This window comes from Marmota flaviventris, chromosome 17 (genome assembly GCF_047511675.1).
Source record: "Marmota flaviventris isolate mMarFla1 chromosome 17, mMarFla1.hap1, whole genome shotgun sequence".
Classification (NCBI taxonomy): Eukaryota; Metazoa; Chordata; class Mammalia; order Rodentia; family Sciuridae; genus Marmota; species Marmota flaviventris.
The window spans coordinates 56805948-56826951 of record NC_092514.1 but is presented as its reverse complement, the minus strand read 5'-3'; the positions used below and the strand labels follow the sequence as shown (position 1 = coordinate 56826951).

The 21004-nt window shown below is 37.6% G+C and overlaps 1 protein-coding gene across 2 annotated transcripts in view; it reads left to right on the top strand.

Moving 5' to 3' along the window:
• Nsf (N-ethylmaleimide sensitive factor, vesicle fusing ATPase) overlaps positions 1-21004 on the top strand; it is a 149879-nt gene that overhangs the window by 115605 nt on the left and 13270 nt on the right. For both annotated transcript variants that reach the window (XM_071602924.1, XM_027921771.2), the window contains exons 16-17: positions 4217-4283; positions 6704-6783. In XM_071602924.1, the coding sequence (XP_071459025.1) occupies positions 4217-4283; positions 6704-6783 (147 nt within the window). The remainder of the gene's footprint in view (positions 1-4216; positions 4284-6703; positions 6784-21004) is intronic.

Sequence of the window (21004 nt, the reverse complement as noted above, 5' to 3'; positions counted from 1 at the left end):
GTTCTTCATATGTGCTCATGATCCATTCCCAAATCAACTTCTCCATATTATTTTTCACTTCATTTGCCAAAACAGGAAGGATCCTTGACCTCTGTTTTTCCCTCCCCATTATGCTCATTCATTTGCCAAGTTCACCTGTTTTAGAGTAATTTCTCCCCCCTTTCCTACAAGTTAACTCATATTCATCCTTCAGATCTCAGTTTATGTGTCACTTTCTAAATTGAAGATACCATCCTTGACTCCCTGAGTTTCTTTATGAGTCAGGATGGCTGAGTTATGCTACCATAATGATCAAGCCCTAAAACTCAGTGGTTTAACACAATGAAGTGACTATTTCTTACTCATGCTACATGTCTGTCATGGCTTAGAAGGTGAGCTTTTCTCATTGTCGTTTCTTAGAGACTCAAGCTAATAGAGGTTCTTTCTCACCTGTGATTCCATGAGAGCCAAGACAGGAAAAGAAAGATGGTGAATCACTCAGTGACTCTTAATTTCTTTTAGAAAGTGATATATTTCCACTCATACAATTATGAGTGACCAGCTTCCCCCACTCTAATTTTTGTGAAGGTAGGATTACATGTCTTAATTACTATTCTCTCTGGTGTCTTAGTTAATATTTGACACATAATAGGAATTCAAATATATTTGTTGAATGAATGAATGAATATGGCAGAACTTCTTATTTTGTAAGTTCTTGGTCCTGTATTCTTTACTATTTCTCCTTGAAGATCTTATTCCTTGCCTTGATTTCAGCAATCACTTCCCAGAGAGTGATCTCCATACCCTGACTTCAATCAGACATCTCCAACTATTTACTTGATATTTCTACTTGAATTTATAATGCATAAGTTTGAATTTATTCATTTAGTAAATACTTGTAGATTATTTTCTGGTAAGGATCATGATAAGTGATATGAGGATACAGAAATAATTAACAGTACTTAACCTTCTGAGTGCTAACAATTCAGTATTATACAAGGAATAATACAGTGAGTCTGTAATACATTCACAGTGTACGAAACACTGATTCTAAAGAGAAGAGAGACAAATGACTTTGGGCAGGATGGAATTAGAACTTGTGTTGGTTCAACTATCCAATCTGTTGAGCCAACATCATTGCTGAAAAGCGTTCTGGGCTGGGTAGTAGAGATAGCATGAGCAAAGTGAAGTTTTTATCTACCTCACAATCCAGTAGGGAGACAGGTAGCTAAGGAAACAGCATAGATGAGGTTTTGATGAAGAGCAGGACAGTGATTGAGATGTAATGGGGAGGGAGCAAAGGAAAACATTTCCACCAGAGGGTTCCACTTGATTAAATATCTGGAAGCAGAAATTATTGTTGGTATTTATGCCAGGAAAGATGTAATGAGGCACTTGTTCAGATGGCAACAATAAGACTCAACTATGATGACTTTTCTTAATTGTCACAAATACTTTAAAGACCAAATAAACACAGGTTGTTTTTCAACTTAATATAAAAAATATTAGTATTATGTGTTTAATTTACTTTATTTCTCTACCTAAATCTTCTAAGGATAAAGGAATATTATGATACCTCAAGCAAGATGCAGGTGGGAACCAGAGCAGGCTTTGCCATCTTGTGCACAAAGGTTTTCAGCCAGAGAGTGCCGCAGTCTGGCTGCAGCGAAATAACCGGGGGGTGACGAGCAACTTGTGTACATTGATACAGCAGAAGTGGGAGCCAATTATTGTAGGACCAGAGGGGTATATATACATTACACAAAGCTTATCTTAATTAACATAAACTAGATACAGCAGTCAACCAATAAGGAATCTCCACACTTAATGGCTCGCTGGCATTACTTCACAAACCACTCCCTCTGGCAAAATGCCAAGCGCCATCTTGACTTGTTTACAGACCCTAACATTTCCCCCTTTTGTTTAATTTAAATAACAACCATAGTGGTTTTTACACAAACACCATAAATAATCTGCTACAAGCAGAAGGGGAGGATACAAAATGCCACAATATCAAGCCAATTGATGGCTCCATGCAAGAAGCCCTTGGAAAAATTATACCAGCAATGACACCGTTTGCAAAGATACCAAGTTACAATTTGTTGTAGATTACAGTTTGTTGTCTCAGTCCAGGTAAAGCAGTGTCTCAATAGATTAACTCACAGTCCAGGTAAATCACAGCACAGGTAAGTTCTGCAGGCAGCTAGCTTAAATCACAGACCAGGTAAGTTCTGCAGGCAGCTAGCTTGATCCGAAGTCTCGTCCGGTTCTCAGCAACACTGGAAATTCTTCCACCCTCGTCCTCACTGGCACTGGGACGAAGGCAGGAACTCCGACAATGCTGGGTAAAGAAAATCCTGTAGCATTCCACTAAGAAAACAACCTTCTGAACAATTTAGTACATTATCTCAAGGTTTTTTACATTTGAAATAAGCCTTAATAGTGCTCATTACTCATTAGCTTCCAGGTGTGGGAGAACCATTGTAGTTATTGACATTGGAAATGACCAAACTTCAGGGACACAGGACCGTCTTCCGCCTGCAGCATCCCGGGCAGCCTCAGATGGCCCCGGAGAGAGTCTGGGGAGTGTTCTGGACTCAAACTACTACTGGGCACAGGGAGCAAGAGCCTTCGAGACTGTGCCTCCGGGTCAGGTTTGGATTTGGGCTTGCGGCAGTGGTGTCCTGCTCCCTGGGCAGGGGGCGGGGAAGAGCCAGCTGCCGCTGCTTGGAAAGTCCTTGCTGCACCATGACCGGCTCACGCACGTGGCAGCCGCCGCACCGATTCAATTCACGCACCCTCCGGTAACGAAAAGTATTTAGTAATAGCCTTTTGCTGCAACTTTTTTCCGGATAATCCTTCTTCTTCTGAACTTTCTTTTTCTTTCTGACTAGAGTTCCTGGGCTCTTATCAACACATGCCCTAACTATTCTTGGTTCCACTGGGGTGCCTCCTTCCCTTAGTAATTTACTTCTCACCCCTTCCATATTTTCGTCACAAAGACAATACAATACACCAAGACAAAACAAGACACAAACATGCTGTATCAATCCTTTCCATTTTCTCGAAATGGCCATTTTTCCTCTCGCCCTATCTAGGGAAGAGCAGATTTGCTCCCGTCCTATCTAGGGACGGGCAGCTTTTTTTCATCACTTACCCCCGAGTGTCCCAGTGCTCCTGTTACAGGCCACCATCTGCCACAAGCCCAAATCCAAACCTGACCCAGAGGCACAGTCTCACAGGCTCTTGCTCCCTATGCCCAGTGGCAGTTTGAGTCCGGAACACTCCCCGGACGATTGGACTGGATGCAAAAGTTGATTCTAACTCGTGACTCTAGCGGGATGCACTAAGTCCCACTTACAGTTTCTGAACTAGGAGCCACCAAAAGGGCTGTTCTTGCGGCCATGGGCACTTATATATTCAACTGATACAAAAACTAATTTATCTTACTGCTTTGAAATTGCTGTGTCTTTGCCAGAATATAATTCCTTCACAATTGTTTTAATTTGCATTTCTTTGGCTGTCTTAATGTACTCTTCTTGTCTTTTGTCTAGTTTTATAGGTATATCTATCTAATCCTTCGTACCCAACTTTTTTTTGATGGGGGGTGGATCTCATTGTTGCCCAGGCTGGTCTTGAGCTCCTGGACTCAGTTGATCCTCCCACCTCATCCTCCCTAAGTTGGCACCACAGACATGCCCCATTGTGCCTGACTCATAACCAAGTTTTAATTCTCTTGTAAACTTTTTTACCATTATGATCTGACATGAGTTGATGTGATTCTGGTCTTTCAACGTTACTTCTGCCTAACAGGGCCACATTGTAGCTCCATATAGCACTTGAGTTACAACACTGAAGCCATGCTCCTGGCAGATATGAGAGACCAACTGATAAACATGATGGGATCTGTTAGTTGATTAATGATCAGCTGTCCTTTGGCATGCCCAGGTGTGACACCTGCAGCTCTGAGTGCTGAAAACAGCCTTAACCTGATCTCTATGTAGCCATGATCCAATTGTGTTATCTCAGACAAGTCATTTAATTGCTTTGGACCTCAGTCTTTTTCCAGGTCTAAAATCCTATAATCTACTAAATTCTAATTTATTGTGGTCTGAAGTATTGGTGTTTTACTGTGCTTTGTTTAGGTTTGCTCAGGAATTGACTATATTTAATGTTGTTGGAAATTGACATAATTATGGAAGGCAGTGAGATAATAAATGGTTCTGTTTTCTTCCAGATCTTTGATGATGCATACAAATCCCAACTCAGTTGTGTGGTTGTGGATGATATTGAGAGATTGCTAGGTGAGTCATAACTTTGGCCATGTACTCTCTTTGCCACTTTATAGCTGATGTCTCAAAAAATTAAGAGTCAAATAATGGATATTTATATACTTTAGGGCAAGAGAAATATTGTTCTTCATCATACAAGGAAATATAACTCTACTTCTTGTGTCTACTGTCAATCGTAATATTCATTCATGGTAAAATGCCTGTGACCTTGACTCTGTTATAAACTGCTTTCTTTTAAGGACCCACGTTTCATGTTATTTTCTATCTTGTACAGTGTGTCCTTCATAATAAATTATTAGTATTTTGGAGGGTGATATATTTGCTATTCAGTATCTCTGAGCTGCCTATAGCTCAGAAGTCCACTTGTAAACTTTGACACAATGAAAGAAAGAAGAGTTTAGGATTGTAGTGAAACCCACAAATTTGCTGGAATACTTGGGCAGAAGTTGTAAGCTCTCTGTACATTTGTTTCTATTCTTACAATACAATTTATAATCCTTTCTATGCTAATACCACAGAGTAACTGTGAAAACAAAAATGGGAAAATGAAGGTTGAAAACGTTCTGAAAGTTTCAAGTGCTCTATAGTAATTTTTAAAAATATTTATTAAACATCTTTTATGTTGAAGTGCAGTCCTATGGGACACAAAGATGAGTAAGACTGAGTCTCTGCACTCAACATAGTAATTGCCAGAAAATTCTTGTACTGTTACATTTTATTCATTGTAAAATTAAATCAATCTAGCATAAATCATAACAGTGGATCAGGATAGAATAATAAAATCCATTGGAAAAAAAACCCACCTGGTGACTTAATAAACATCTGAAAATACTACCCAACATCTGATTAACCTTCTATGAGCTTTCCATAATTTTATAGTCATGATTTCAGATTCACGTTCTTACTGTGTTTTCTCCACGATTTTCAGACTTGTCATTAAATTCTGTTTTTTCTTTTTTAAGTTTTGGCAGTGTTTGTCATAAAGCAAAAACAGGTATTCGTGAAATCTCCTTAAATTGATAGTTTTGTCTGATGACCTGGGTTTTGGTGTGCAATGTTTGATACATCTCAGCCCAGTTTATAGGATTATTTCTTTAAAAGCTTTTAGGCACATACTCATAGCTCTGTGTAAATTCCTTTATCTAAACACAATTGAGATGTGTGGTCATAGCAACACCACTATGTCAGGAATGTGTGCCCTCTGAGTATATTTTCACTTGTATGAATAGTTATTTTCTGTTCATGTTTGTTCATTTATTCAACAAGCATTTGCTGAGCCCTTACTACTGTGCTAGAATTACTAGGGTCTCAGAAAAATAAATAAGATTCTGCCTGTCTGTTATAACATATATTGGTAAAAACTAATGCAAAAGGGAATGCTCATGTGTTCTGGATATTTTAAAAACAAAGGGATCCCTTTTGACATCAGGAGGCTGATGCCTACTGGGAGCTCTAAGCCCAGGTCTAGGTTGAATATATAATACTCAGAGACAGCTAAAGAAGTACCATTTATACTGAGTCTTTTTTTGGGGGGGCGGGGGGGGGTGCTGGGGATAGCACCCAGCAGGGCTTAACCACTGAGCCACATCCCCAGCCCTTTTTGTTATTTTACCTTTTTAAAAAATATTTGTTTTAGTTGTAGATGAACACAATACCTTTATTTTATTTTATTTTTTTGTATGTGGTGCCAAGGATCGAAGACAGTGCCTCATACATGCTAGACAAGTGCTCTACCACTGAGCTACAACCCCAGCCCTGTTATTTTCCTTTGAGATGGTCTCAATAAGTTGCTGAGGGATCCTCCTACCTCAGCCACTATGCAGATCTTGATGTACTAGTTTTCTTTAAAAAAAAAAAAAAAAAATTTTTTTAATTAGTTGTAGATGGACACAATATCTTTATTTTTATTTATTTATTTATTTTTTTAAATGTGGTGCTGAGGATTGAACCCAGGGCCTCATGCATGTGAGGCAAGCACTCTACCACTGAGCTAAAACCCCAGCCCATTGAAGTACTACTTTCTAACTGAAAGTTCTTTAGTCATCCACTCTTTACCATCTGAGGCCAGTCTTCATCACCATCATTTCAGTTATTCTGTTGCCATGGTTTGCATCAATTTCTTAGAAATGCTCAATAAATACACTTGGATGCTTTCCCCTTTAAAAAAAAAATTCTGAAAATCAGCTAAAATGTCTACATGAACTCAGAATGGATATTTAGAAGTTTTTGGTTTGTTTGTTTTGAAAAAATGTACAGAAAAGTGTTCTTATGTGACATTTTAAGCATTTAGGTTACTAGAGATTTTTTTTTCTTATTATAAATAGTTGCCTGTTACTTAGGATGATGTTTACTCTTGATGTAGAAAAATCAGAACATTTTGAAGTGTGTAAATGTATATAAGAAGCCTAATCATAACCATGATTCTCTTCCAGATTATGTCCCCATTGGCCCCCGATTTTCTAATCTGGTATTACAGGCTCTTCTTGTGTTACTGAAAAAGGCACCTCCTCAGGTAAAAGAAATAATAATAATAATAATAATAATAATAATAATAATAATAAGGAATATTTTCACAGACTCTTTCAGTAAATTCCATTTAGTGGTGTACTGTTTCTGAATAAGCCAGGTTGTCGTAAACATAAAATTCTGTTGTTGAAAGGATTTTGAAAGGTCATCTGTATTGTCATGGTTTGCAGCAATTTCTTAGAAATGTTTGTTAAAAACATCTGGATACCTTTCCCCTTGAAGGAGGGGACAAAAAAAAAAAACCTACTCTGAATACCAGAGGCATTCTGTCTAAAGGTAAATTATATTATTAACTGATTTTTTTTCTTTTCCAATTCTTAAAATATCAAAATCTGACAATTTCAGTTAGTATTGTATCTTGCTTTATAAATTCTCCAACATATTCTACATCTTTCCCCACTCTACCTCCCAAGAGAGATGATGATATTAATGTAGAAGGGATTCAAAATGTGTTCCTGTTTGTTGCATTTAAGAGTTTTTATTTGAGGGCTTTTAAGTTTATTTACTATAGGCAAGGCTTTTTGTTTGTTTTGTTTTGTTTTTTAACTTTTACAGATGTTGAGTCATCATTGTAAGATGATGACTTCTGTAGTCACATGGTACTTTTAAGGAATGATATTATAGTCAGGCTCTTGATTCTTTTTTTTTTTTTTTTCTCTTTATTATTTATTTCCAAATGACTCTACACATTTATGGGGTACACAGTGATAGGCTCTTGATTCTTGTGATTGCATTTCTACTGATGTGGCTACTAGAGACTGGTGATTTTCTTAACTTAACAAATTTAAACCAACCTTTTTTTTTTTTTTAAAGAGAGAGAGAGAGTGAGAGAGAGAATTTTAATATTTATTTCTTAGTTTTTCGGCAGACACAACATCCCTGTTTGTATGTGGTGCTGAGGATCGAACCCGGGCTGCACGCATGCCAGGCGAGCGCGCTACCGCTTGAGCCACATCCCCAGCCCCTAAACCAACCTTTATAGGTTGGTTAAATATTGTAATTATATAGGGGCTGCCAGAGCATGTTTGGTTATGTCTCAAGATAAATTCTCTTGATTGATTCTCTGTGTTATAACCTTGACAAAATGCCAATCAAGTCATATTCAAAGGGCTTAAGCATTAATTTGGAAAACATCTTAGTGTCTATATGGGAATTTTATACATGAATATATATATCTATAGCGAAAATATTTAATGTTAAGTTGATGAATCTAATTTTTAATTTAACAGTTAAAATAATGTGTATGTATATTTTACATTTAAGGATAAAGGACTATCCTGATTTTCTAGATTGAGGGAATTTTTAAAAATTTCTAGAGTAGTGAAAGAAATCTAACCTACAATACCCTTGAAAATTTGCTACATATATGCACTGTGGGAGGATTTTTAAACCCTCGTTCCATAAATCATTTTTCCCAGGACTGGAATTTGAGCTTATACTAAGGCTTAAGTTGGAGAAGTGACTCTATTTTTCCCTTTTCTGGTTCCTTCAATATTCTTATAAATATGTAAATATGTCTAAGGTTGTTGAAACAAAAATAATCTCTAAAATGTATTCTGCTGTCATGTATAACTAATTAGAATAAATTTAAAAATTTTTTATTTATAATTTCTACCCAATACCTATGTAGGTATCACAACCACAAAAATCCCTTTTTTAATGAAGTTAGCATATTTAAAATTATTAGAATAAAAAATGTCTTCTGGGCATTTAAACTTATTTCTTGTAATATTCAGGTTTTTTATTTAAAAAATATGCTAAGAGTCACTTGGGAGAAGGAAGAATAATTTTCATTGCTATTTTGAACAACTTGTTCTTTACATGGTTAAATACTACATACATTGATTTAAATAAGATACATCTTCTGGCCAAAAGTTTTTTGTAATCCAAAATAGATTCTAATATAGAAATAAACAGAAAATGTTTAAATTTTGATTAAAAACTTAAGAACTTTATATTTATTAGAATAATTGTAAGATTCTTAAGGAACATTATCTAATGCTTTTAAATCTTACATCTGGCATAGAGGCTTACACATATATGCTTCATGAGTAAGTTATTCAACAAAAATATATCTTATTAAATATAAATTTTTGTATCTTCTCATTTTGGTGGGCTTAAGTGTTTTAGTATTGTTTGAGTTTATATTTAGACAGGGTATGATTAAAGTAGAAATATTAAAAAATAAGTAAAGTTCAAATGGTCAATAAGTACACAAAAAGAGTTAACATTATTCATCATCAGGGTAATGCAAATCAAAACCAATTCAGTGAGGGACCATTTCATACCTACTAGGTTGGATCTAGTCTAAAGGTCAGATAATAATACGGTGAAAAAATTGACCCATCTAACACTACTGGTGAGAATGTAAAAATTGTGCAGTCTTTGGAAAATAATCTGGTAATTCCTTAAAAGGTTAATCATCAAGTTAGCAGATGGCTCATCAATTCACTCCCAGGTAGGTACCCAAAAAGAAAATATTTGCCTATATAAATTATTGTATATGGATGTTCATGGTAATATTATTCATAAAAGAAGTAGAAACAATACAAATGTTCATCAAATAAAATAAAATCTAATGTATCCCTACAGTGGAATACTATCTACCAATAAAAAATGCAGTACTGAATGTGCTACAACATAACATGGACAAACCTTGAAAACACATAAAGAAACCAGTCCCAAAGGCCACACTATACAATTCCATTTATACAAAATGCTCAGAATTGGCAAATGTATAGAGACAGAAAGTAGATTAGTGGTTGCCTGGGGCTGAGAGGGGTGGATGGGGAGACTAGGAGGTGACTGCTAATGGGTATGGAGTTTCTTTTTTGGACTGATGAAAATATCCTAAAATTGATTGTGGTGATAGTTGCACTTATCTGTGAATATACTAAAAACTGTTTGTTGTGTGCTATGTGAATTACATCTCAATAAATTGGTCACAGTTTTTAAAATGTGGTTTCAGATGCTACTTCAATGATGAAAGGAGAATTATATGGAGAGTTAGAAGTGAAGGGTGAGCATCCAAGGTACATGGCTCAGCTTGGTTAGAAACAGCAATTAGATCATTAAAAAGGGATGTGGAACAAACTTCTCTAAGGACTGAAGAGAAAGGATATAGGAAACATAGGAGTAAGAGATCTGGTTGCCTTAGTGATGGGAAATGGCAGGGATTCTCTTTTAAAGGAATTAATCCAGAATGCGTTCACTCTGACCTGGTCTGCCTAAGATGACCTGTGGTATAAGCAGCAGGAGAAATTAATATTTGTAATATTTTTAATTGGCACATATTTAAGAAAATGAAGAATGCCTTTTCCGTACCACGTTGTTTTGTAAAATTAGTTTCTATTATCTCAAGAATATAAAGGAAAAATGTTCAGGCTGATCTAATATCAAGAATGTTTGTAACTCTAAAGTGGGCGGATTCACTTCACCAGTCCATTATCACGTAGGTTTTTCAGATGTTTTCAGTTTAAAAAATATATATATGCATCTGAATGTTGTAAGGTGCATAAAGGTAGAAAACTATTATTTACCACTGGCAAGAAAACAAAAGATGTGGGCATTTTTCTTTAAAAAGAGAACTGTACATGGATTACAATACAGCAATCATATCAGTCACAGAATCCTTAATGTTGCATTTGTTGTAAATCCAGCTTTCACACAGAAAAATTGTGTGTGCATGTGTGCACATGCTCAAATAAAAGAATCCCTCCAGGGGCACTATGTTGTTATGTATCAAGATATTCTCTTTTTCCACTTCCACCCCTCCCCCACCCCTCCCTTCTTGTAAATTGGCTTATTAAAACTGGTTCACAAGCCCTCCTTTTTTCCCTTTGTGATTGCCTTGCTCTTGGATTTTCAGTGTAGAACTAAAAATTCAAGTCAGATTTCAGTTACTAGGATAATTTTCTTTGAATTTTAAATTTTTCTAAGTAAATGCATAGATTTTTAATGAACCTGGTATTCAGTGGATTTGCTTTAAATTTAGCTGGAGAGTTAATTTCATGATTGATTTATTAGCCCTTTGAAAGTATAAAAAGTGGTATCCGTAGTTCATGAAGACTGAAAAACATCATCACATTTTGTTTAGCATCTTTTTAAAACCAATTAAAAGCTTTTCTAAAATGGATTGAACAGGAGAAAATAAAACATGTTCCCTAGGTCTTTATTTCAATCAAGTTTCCCTGTGTTCTGCAGGAGAAGAGACCGAGGGGGGATAGAAAAATTGAAAAGGGCTGTCCCAGCAGGGAGCCCAGCCGGAGAAAAGGCTTCTCTGAGAACTCAGCAGCAGCAGCTCAGAAAGCTCCCGGCCTGCTTCATCTACATGCAGAGTCACACAAGGCATGGGGGCGCTCACCGGCACACAGAGGTTTCACATGTGCTTCCCTGCTGATTCCTGTGAAAAGCTAACAATTGGCTTGGAGGGTAAAAGACCACTGCAGTTCACCCTCCCTGAGCTGGACGTACAATTTGTCCAGTGTTAGGAAATGTCCGGCTTAGAGTGAGAGGCTTGAAGACACCCCTCCTTCCATGAGATTCCTAAAGCCTTCTCTTTTACTTGATGACACTGGGGCTCTTTTCAAGTTTTGCAGATTTATGGAAGTTGAGGGGGATGTGCTTTTCCAGATCAGGAGGATGAAAGCCTCCTCCGGTCTTAATGTCAAGGAAGAAGCAGCAGTAAAGAAGGGAAGGCCAGGTAGATCCTGCAGCCAGCAGCACCAGGGCTTTATTATTTCCCTCATGGGTCTCTTCTGCCACTTTTTTTTTTTTTTTGAGGCAAAATAAATTGCCCAAAAAGGGGCACCTCAGACTTAAAATTATGTGACTTCCCAGTTTCTTCTACAAGTGTAAGAATAGTCAAAACCCTTTAACCTGACTATTTAATTCTGGGTATTCTTGGCAGTGGTAGAAATCAAATTGGAAGACCTCATCTGAATATAACAGAATAATCTGGTAATTTATGGAGAACCAACCCTTTTTCAGTGCTTTCCAACTTCTTTTTTTTTTTTTTTTAATTTTTTATTGTTGGCTGTTCAAAACATTACATAGTTCCTGATATATCATATTTCACAATTTGATTCAAGTGGGTTATGAGCTCCCATTTTTACCCCATATACAGATTGCAGAATCACATCAGTTACACATCCATTGATTTACATATTGCCATACTAGTGTCTGTTGTATTCTGCTGCCTTTCCTATCCTCTACTATCCCCCCTCCCCTCCCCTCTTCTCTCTCTGCCCCCTCTACTGACATTCGTTTGTCCCCCTTGTATTATTTTTCCAACTTCTTTATACATAGAAAAAGATAACATCTGATGATATACTTGGGTAAGTGGACAAGAACACCCAAAACTGGCCCAGCCACCCCAGGACCTCCTGCTTTCCCCTCAGCTGGTAGGAGTGGCTATTTTAATCCACATATCCCTCATTGGCAGCATACCAGTGGAATACTCTGGAAACTTACACACTTACACTTCTATAAAAGAAGAATATTACTTGAAATCCCTGGCAGTATTACTGAAGAAGAGCTCAGAACTTACAGTTGTTTGTTGTTTTAATTATAAAGTTGTTGAAAAAAACTTCCTCACTGCTCTGGCACCTACTAATAATATTGCCTAATAAGTAAGAAAGAAACAGGTTTAGAGCTGGGGAAGGTATAATGTGTGAGCCAGTAGGAAACTGTAGAGTACTGGGGGGGGGGGGGGGGGCTCAACTAGGCAGACATATTTGTTTCTCCATGAGTTTTATTTCAACATCACCACTGTATAGACAGGCTGCTTTCTGTGTGATACATCTTTGTACATCTGTGACATCTTTGTACAGTCTTACTTCATATATGTTATTAGGAAGACTTGGTAATATTAAGCAACTCTTCAGGCTTTGGGTTGCTTTAGTGAAATAAGCAGATAATGAAGAGACTCCAAATTGTGCAGGCCTAAACATGAGTATCTCTGCATCTATCTGTTTAAAATTAACTCTGGCTAATGACTACAATATGACTCAATAAGATATATAACCACTTTAGGAAAGAGGGTTAGTCATTTTGCCAGACACATTAATTGTAATCACTGATGTGGTGACTTCTGCATTGAACTTCATTTTTTATTTAAAAAAAAATATGTGATGATTGACAGTGGCCCAGTTTTCCCACTTATTAAGTCAATGAAGTTAGATGGCTACTATATTTTATAAAATTTCTTTAGGTTTACTTTGGTTAGTATAGCATATTTTCTTGGAAAGTTCTATATATATGGATATATGCATATTTTTATAATACACTTATGTAGACCAATTTTTTTAAACGTTTATTTTTTAGTTGTTTTTTTTTTTTTTTTTAGGTGGACACAATATCCTTATTTTTTTATTATTTTTATGTGGGGCTGAGGATCGAACCCAGTGCCTCATGCATGCCAGGCCAGCGTGCTACCACTTGAGCCACATCCCGAGCCCTAGACCAATTTTAATACATCAAAAAAAAAAAAAAAAAAAAGAATCCTTTTATAAAACATTGCTACAAACATCTGCACATCTGCTAAGTAAAATCAGCAAATATTTCAAAAAAAGAATTTGGTTTGGCTTGTTTTGGTTTTGAAAGAGCACATTTACAATAGGCACTAATGCATATCAAAATAAGTTATAAGATACATATACATGGCATATAAATGCTATTTTCAGATAATTCAAAATATCTGAATCTCAGAGAAGTGTTGATAGTGTCAAGACAAAATATTTTCTCACAGCCAGAATGTCATATTCTGCCTCTGTTGCCCTAGGTAATTACCATGATATGATATCAGCTTTAGAAAGCTTTGGTTACACTCTCCTAGTACTCTATGGTGTCATGAAGTGGCAGATCCCACTCTTTATATTGGGGGTCAAGAAACCTGAGTTTAAGTCTTAGCTCACCTATCTCCTGGCTTTATTGCCTTGAACTAGTCCCTTAATTTATTTGCATCTGTTTCTTCATCTACAAAGTGTCAATAATTTCTTTGCCTTACCTACCATTGAGAGTCAACTATGATATAGTGAAGGCCTTTGTAAACTTGTGGACTTCACATGTATAAGGTATTAAAGAAAAGAGATGCCTGTAGATGGTCTATAGGACCTTTTCAGTTTGTAAAATATGATGACTGAAGAATATAACTGCTATTCAAAGCAAGTTTCCATAGAAAGTGAACTCAGACTTTCAATTTCCAGTGCCCAGATACCACTTCCTTTATGTGTAATACCAGGGAAAGAAACATGGGACTCCCTGCCTCCTCATCTTACATTCAGTGAGACTTACAAGCTTCCTAAGACAAATACTCTGATACCGGGATTGGGGATTTCTGTTATACAGGGAAGAATAAAGGGGAGACCCAGGAATTTCAGAGCTCAATAGCATAGACAGATGGTCATTGTGAGATCCCTGAGGATGCTCCCTAGTCACACTTGTCCTCAGCCTTGAGACTGGCCCACCTCCTTCCTTTCCCTTGCAACGACTTATAGAGTATAACCACAGCTCTTTTCTCCTGACTCCAAGTGCAACTAAATGGTCACTTTATAGTTTCTTTTCCATCTTCCTATACCTGAAGTAAGAACACAGATCTTTGGAGATTCCCTAGGATTTATGCTATGTAATATGTGCATAATAGCAGTGGGGTAAGAGAGAAAACTTATAAAAGGCCCAGAACAATCCTTCACTATTTCTGTGTGTATTGGCATGTAGGTGGAACTAGAACTTAATGTTTTAAAGTCACAACTTGGTCTGTAACCACATCACTGTGGCAGCCCTACTTCTTACACTAAGGAGTAGAAAGAGTGCCCTCTAACAAGTGTAAAACACTGGAAACAATAAAGCAGAAAAAAAAATCTTCCTAGTTCACCCCCACCTATTTTTAACCTATTTAAGCAATGTAGATGATATTAGTTAACGTCTGTTTTGAAGATGGTAGATCTCTACTGCATGCACATAGAACTGTCATTGGCATGTAAATAAGAGGAGAGAGTTAAAATCAGAAGACTTGAATTTGAATCCAATCATTGAACTTCTGAGTCTCAATTTTCTCATTTGTAAAGTAGGAACAATCTTCCAAATTGTTTATTTTAGTTGTGAGAATTAAGTAAATGTTCTTTGTGGTTCTTTACATATACTGCAAAGCACAACTCAGTGATTAGTTTATTATTAATTTTAGAAAACTGACTCCTTGTACAAAAAAAAGGCAACAAAGTAAGCAGCCCATCAAAAGAGATGTGCTGCTGATGAAGCCAGCCCCCAGAAGTCACAGGGAAGAGCACAGCCACTTCCTTTGCCCCAGCTCCTGCAGACCCTCCCTTAGCCAGCCCTGGAGCAGGGAGCCAGACCCTGGAATGAGAACAGTAATGGCGGAAAGGCAAGAGAAGGAGCAGTGCTAAGTGACAGGGGTGCTATGGGAAGCTCTGTGGCCACCCAGCTCACAGTCCTGTGTCTGTATAAACTGAACCTGTGTCAGAAACTGCACGTATACTATCCAATCGCCTATCACTTCAGTTTCCAGTTATTCTGACAGTGTGATTTCAGTTAAAGGACTAGAGGATATATGCCAGGATGGTTTATTGTAATTGCCTTTTTATTTTTAAATTTTTTTTAATTGTAGATGAACCCAATAGCTTTATTTATTTATTTGTTTGTTTATTTATTTATTTAATGTGTGCTGAGGATCGAACCCAGGCCTCACATGTGCAAGGCAAGCGCTCTACCACTAAGCTACAACCCCAGCCCTGTAACTGCCTTTTTATCAACTGGCCTCCAAACTTCCTGAATACATACCCCCAACAAGTTAAAAAAAAAGAGCCAATCACAATATTTTTGCACATACATTGTGTACATGTGATGTTCATTTTTAAACTTATACAAAAAATAAATGCTATAAAGAATGGTATTGAAAGTAAAAGGAAGTTCTGTTTCTTCATCTTGAAGACAACTGCTCTATTTTAGATGGTAGCATTATAGGTGATTTTTTTTCTGCTTTGTTGTTTCCATGTTTTACAAATTTTCTACTATAAGCATATGTTACCTTAATAATATGAAAACTTAATATGTATCCAGTTATGTTTATTTTTAACTCAACAGCACAACTGTCAAAATTCTTTTTTTTTTTTTTTATATTTATTTTTTAGTTATTGGCAGACACAACATCTTTGTTGGTATGTGGTGCTGAGGATCGAACCCGGGCCGCACGCATGCCAGGCGAGCGCGCTACCGCTTGAGCCACATCCCCAGCCCATGTCAAAATTCTTTAATCCCATTGCTTTGCTACTAAATTTTAGTTTGCCCCCTGGAGTTAGAGTCCACTTTGTATCTAAACTTCGTCCATGTGTAACATATATTTCTAACAGTTGGTTTTTCTTCTAAAACTAATTTAATGTAATGCCTGTAAGACACTCTGTGATCCGGAAAGTAAAGGTGGCAAGAGTGCCTCATGACTATCACACCTGCCCTTGGAAACCCACCTGGAATTCAGCTGGGTACCATGTTTCCGGTCTCAACCTATTGTGGTTGAGTGCCAGTGTGACAAATGTTGACCCGGATAAATGGTGACAATTATAAGTTTCCGGGAAGGGAGAATGGGGAGTTTTTTTATCCAGAATATTTCTTTTAAATTATTACTTTAAGGAACATCTGCCTTTTTAGAACATATGTTTAGTAAGCCTTTACTCTACACTATAGAAATACAAAGATGAAAAGATGGACCAGGGCTCGCAATCCAGGCCACCTGTTCACTTGGTGCAGTTTGTACACGAGATGTACACAGGTCAAGTGGCAGGTAGAGATCAACATCCAGCCCACATCTCGCTCATACCAACAGTTCATCCTGGTGCAGGACTGGATCTGCCACCAGCAGGGTTACCAAGATTTACAGGATGAGAATAGAGAATGCCCAGTAGAATTTGAATTTCAGAAAAATGTCAAAATTTTTTTAGTGTCAGCATATCCCATGCAATATTTGAAAGATATTAATACATAGGGATTTATCTGGCAACCCTAGTCCCGAGAAAGAGGTAAGGAAGTACCTTTTTGCTCCTACAAAGGTGCTGAGATTTGGGGGACCAGAGGCAAGGGTGGCTGAATTCACCTAGATTTCTGTTCTCTAATTTATCCACCTAGGGGTTTGTTGAGTTTTGTTTTCTGATTCATGCAGAGGGTAACTGGTGTCCCTGTGACCACCAGCGTGGAGAAAAGATGTAAAAATATGATGGATGTAGTTAGGCTTCATACGTTAAACAGTTCCAGTGGAACATTACCTGAGAATGTTTCACAAAAAGTAGTTCTTGATCCAGATCTTGAAAGCCTAATAAAAGGGAAATGTTGTCAGGGCAGCTGTGCCCTGCTGAGATACTGGCTCTGCAGCCCTGGATACTGGACATGTGGCAGTACTCAGATTAGCACATTTCTGTTCTTTTCATTCAGAGTGATACTTGGGAGCTGGAGGATGCTTTTTATGTACAGTTACTACCTTAGTCTTCATATGACATGCTCAGTTTTATTTGAGGGAAAAACAGGAATTTATAAGATATTAGAGGCTTCATTTTTTTTCCTAATAACTAAAGTATAACCTTAAATATCAAATGTTGTTAAAATTTAGTCCTTTTAAAAAGGAAAGAATTGCTGCATACATTTTTGGTGCCAAAAACAAAGTATAATAAACAGTTTGTTAATGAATGAAGATCATCATTACCAACCTTGGGTCCCTTTAGTCAGTGGCACCCAGTAAGGACTTGGAATGGATAGACTGTGCCATGGCAGTTGTTAGGGAGACACTGTGTTTCAGTTTTTTTGTATGTTATTTATTTATTTATTTTTATGTGGTGCTGAGGATTGAACCCAGTGCCTCACATGTGCTAGGCAAGTGCTCTACCACTGAGTCACAAGCCCCCGTTTTTCTTTTTTAATGATCTTGCTATCAGCTCTTACTACAGAATCCATGTGAGTGTGTCAGTCTGCCTGCCCATGACAATTCCCTCTTCTAATTTGCTGCTTCCATGTGCATGAACTAAGAAGGGCAGCCACCAGAACACATGTGCCATTTCTACAGTGATGAGAACCAAGGGCTGCTGTATGAACAGGCTACATTGTGATTTTCGTGGGCCCCTTTGTCCATGAAAAATATTTTTTTTCCAAAGAAAAGGATATTTATTTTTTTTAAGAGAGAGAGAGAGACAGAATTTTTTTTTATATATATATATTTTTTTTTGAGAGAGAATTTTAATACTTATTTTTTAGTTTTCGGCGGACACAACATCTTTGTTTGTATGTGGTGCTGAGGATCGAACCCGGGCCGCACGCATGCCAGGCGAGCGCGCTACCGCTTGAGCCACATTCCCAGCCCCAGAGACAGAATTTTTTAATATTTATTTTTCAGTTTTCTGTGGACCCAACATCTTTATTTTTATTTTATGTGGTGCTGAGGATCGAACCCAGTGCCGCATGCCAGGCAAGCGCGTTACCGCTTGAGCCACATCCCCAGCCCCCATGAAAAATATTTTAAATGACATTTTCTATTGATATGAATATTAATGTATTACTATAGTAAAACATCTTCAACCTAAAGATTTTGGATTTTTTCTGCGCTTCTGATTTTAAGAGAAATTAAAGTGTTTTGTGGGCCCTGTGAAGTCTTATGGGCCTAGACACTGTGCCTAATGGACAAGTCACTGAGTAAAGCTACCTGAACCTCACATTAGATCTTTCAGCCTTAAGAGGGCTTTACTTTTTCTTGTTTTTTTTTGTCTGTGTTCTGGATAGTTGAAACTGTTTAGTAAGCTGATCCCCTGATAACAGTATTATCACTGGCACATTGAATCCATGTTCTGAAAGGTTGGGACCAAAGGAGTACGGTGGGTTGTATAGGGTTAAATGAGGACAGAGTGTGGAAAGAAGGCACGTTTTGATGAAATAATTGCACATTGGTAGAAAACTCTTGGAAGATTTTGTAATAAAGAGAAATGCTGTGGATAAAAATCACAGAGATAGAAATAATAAATTAGAAAGAATAGTGACCTGATTAGAGCATCAGGGCTAATTCAGGGAATACCAAGCTAAAAGCTGAGATAGGTAGGAACAGTCTGTGGATTAGAGAGTTTGGGCTGGCTGACTAATCTGTGGTCATCTTAATTAAGTTTCTAGTGAGAAAAAGCACTTAACAAAACTGGTCCTTTCCGCATTAAGAAGACTATGGTGTGGTCATACAATTTTAATTTTTTAACCTATTTAGCCTTTTCTCCTTAGAGCTCAAAAGTCATCATTTTCAGTGATACATCTCCCAAACTCATAATTAAGAGATCAGGCCAGGCACAGTGGCACACGCCCTTAATCCCAGTGGCTCGAGAGGCTGAGACAGGTGGATGGCAAGTTCAAAGCCAGCCTCAGCAATTTAGAAAGGCCCTAAGCAACTCAGCAAGACCTACTCAAAATAAAATATAAAAAAAGGGTTGGGGATGAGGCTCAGTGGTTAAGTGCACCTAGGTTCAATCTCTGGAACCAGAAAAAAAAAAAAAAAAGAGAGAGAGAGAGGGGCAGACAGACCAGCCATTGCTTATATGAGTCTAAAATTACACATGATAGAGCACTTGCCTAGCTTGCCTGAGGCCCTAGATTTGATTCCCAGCAGTGCAAAAATTAACTAACTTATGCTATGCAGATGAAAACAATGGACACAGAAACAGTGAAAATACTAGCAAGGCCTGAACTCTAGTTTCATCTCCTCACCTGATGTAAGAGCCTCAGATCCCTTCACTTCTCACCCCTGGTTCCTCAACTACAAAATGAGAGGATGAGGGAGAGAGGAAAGGGACAAAGGGAAAAATAAGGCAATCATTAAGAACTGTCCCAAGTGTAAAGTCTGATGGTTCAGTCTTTTTCATAAATTGGTACTCAATGTTCTTTAATATCACAGAGTAATCCACTCTGCCTATAGTAATTGTTTAAGATTATTTGAGGTTAAGTTTCTCATTTCATATCCCATCTGCACCACAAATTCCCCTTCTTTTTCTCCTCTGCTCTCCTTGCAGCACCAGGAGGATGGTTGCAAAGAGTTAGACTAAGAATTTGCTTCAGGGTAAAATCTAATGGAGAGTTTAAGTGTAGTTGTCTGCCTAGTTGTAGCATGATTTATTTGAAACATCCTTCCTTTGGTATTCAACTGAAACATTTAACTCCATAAAAAGAAGAAACAGCAGCAGCAGCTACAGACATTTGAGCAAGAAATGAAAAATGCAGGCAAGACATGCAGAGAAGCCTCATTTCTCCCTCATAGTTCCCATGGCTGGTTTTTTGTGATGCTGGGAATAACAACCCAAGGCCTCATGCACACTAGGCTAGTGCTCTACCACTGAGCTATACCTCACTCCCCTCTGTGTTGTTCTTAACATTAGTCAATCTTTTCCCTTGGTTTAGGGAAAACGAGAATTGTAGAAGACACTTAATAATACTTATTTCATTAGCTTAAATTAATAGTTTCCCATGAATCTTCCCTTCCCTCTGTTAGAGAAGACTGTATTATGCAATCAATAGCTAGTCAAAAGAAAGGGATATAACAGCCTTCGGCATCAATTTATATGGTAAATGAAGCACACATGCCATTCATTCTAGAGTAGTTTCTTTAAAACTTATTGCTATCATAACATTCGATGCTTGGAGTTCAGAGATATAGGCTCTCTGAAATGGTAAGTGTTTTCCTTTTGAACACTTGGTATAATATACATTTTTCTAGGGCCAGAAGAAAGAATGTAACAATGAAGGAGTGATCTCCTACCTCGAAACCTACACTGGGATCATCACTCACTCAACACATACTTATTAACTTTGCACTTTGTACAAGGCCCAGTGCACGCCCTGAACATATCAGTAAAACCATACCTAAGCCCCGGCCTCCTGAAGGAAGACCTGCAGGAAATTACAATAATACAGGGAGTGAGTCAAGTACATAATATACAAAAAGGTGATTCTTAACTTGGGGGAAAGAACAGGACAAAGGGAGAGGAAGGGTAGGGGCTGCAGCTTTGAATGGGGACAATGTTGAGTAGGTCTTCAGAAAAGCTGACCTTAAGCAGGTCCTTGACTGGGGGAAGTGCCCATGTGGACACGGATGCGAAGAGCATTCCAGGCACACGAACCATGCCGTACCTTCTGCATCAAGCGCACTGAGCTGAGTACAGCAAGGACACCACGGAATGAGGTGA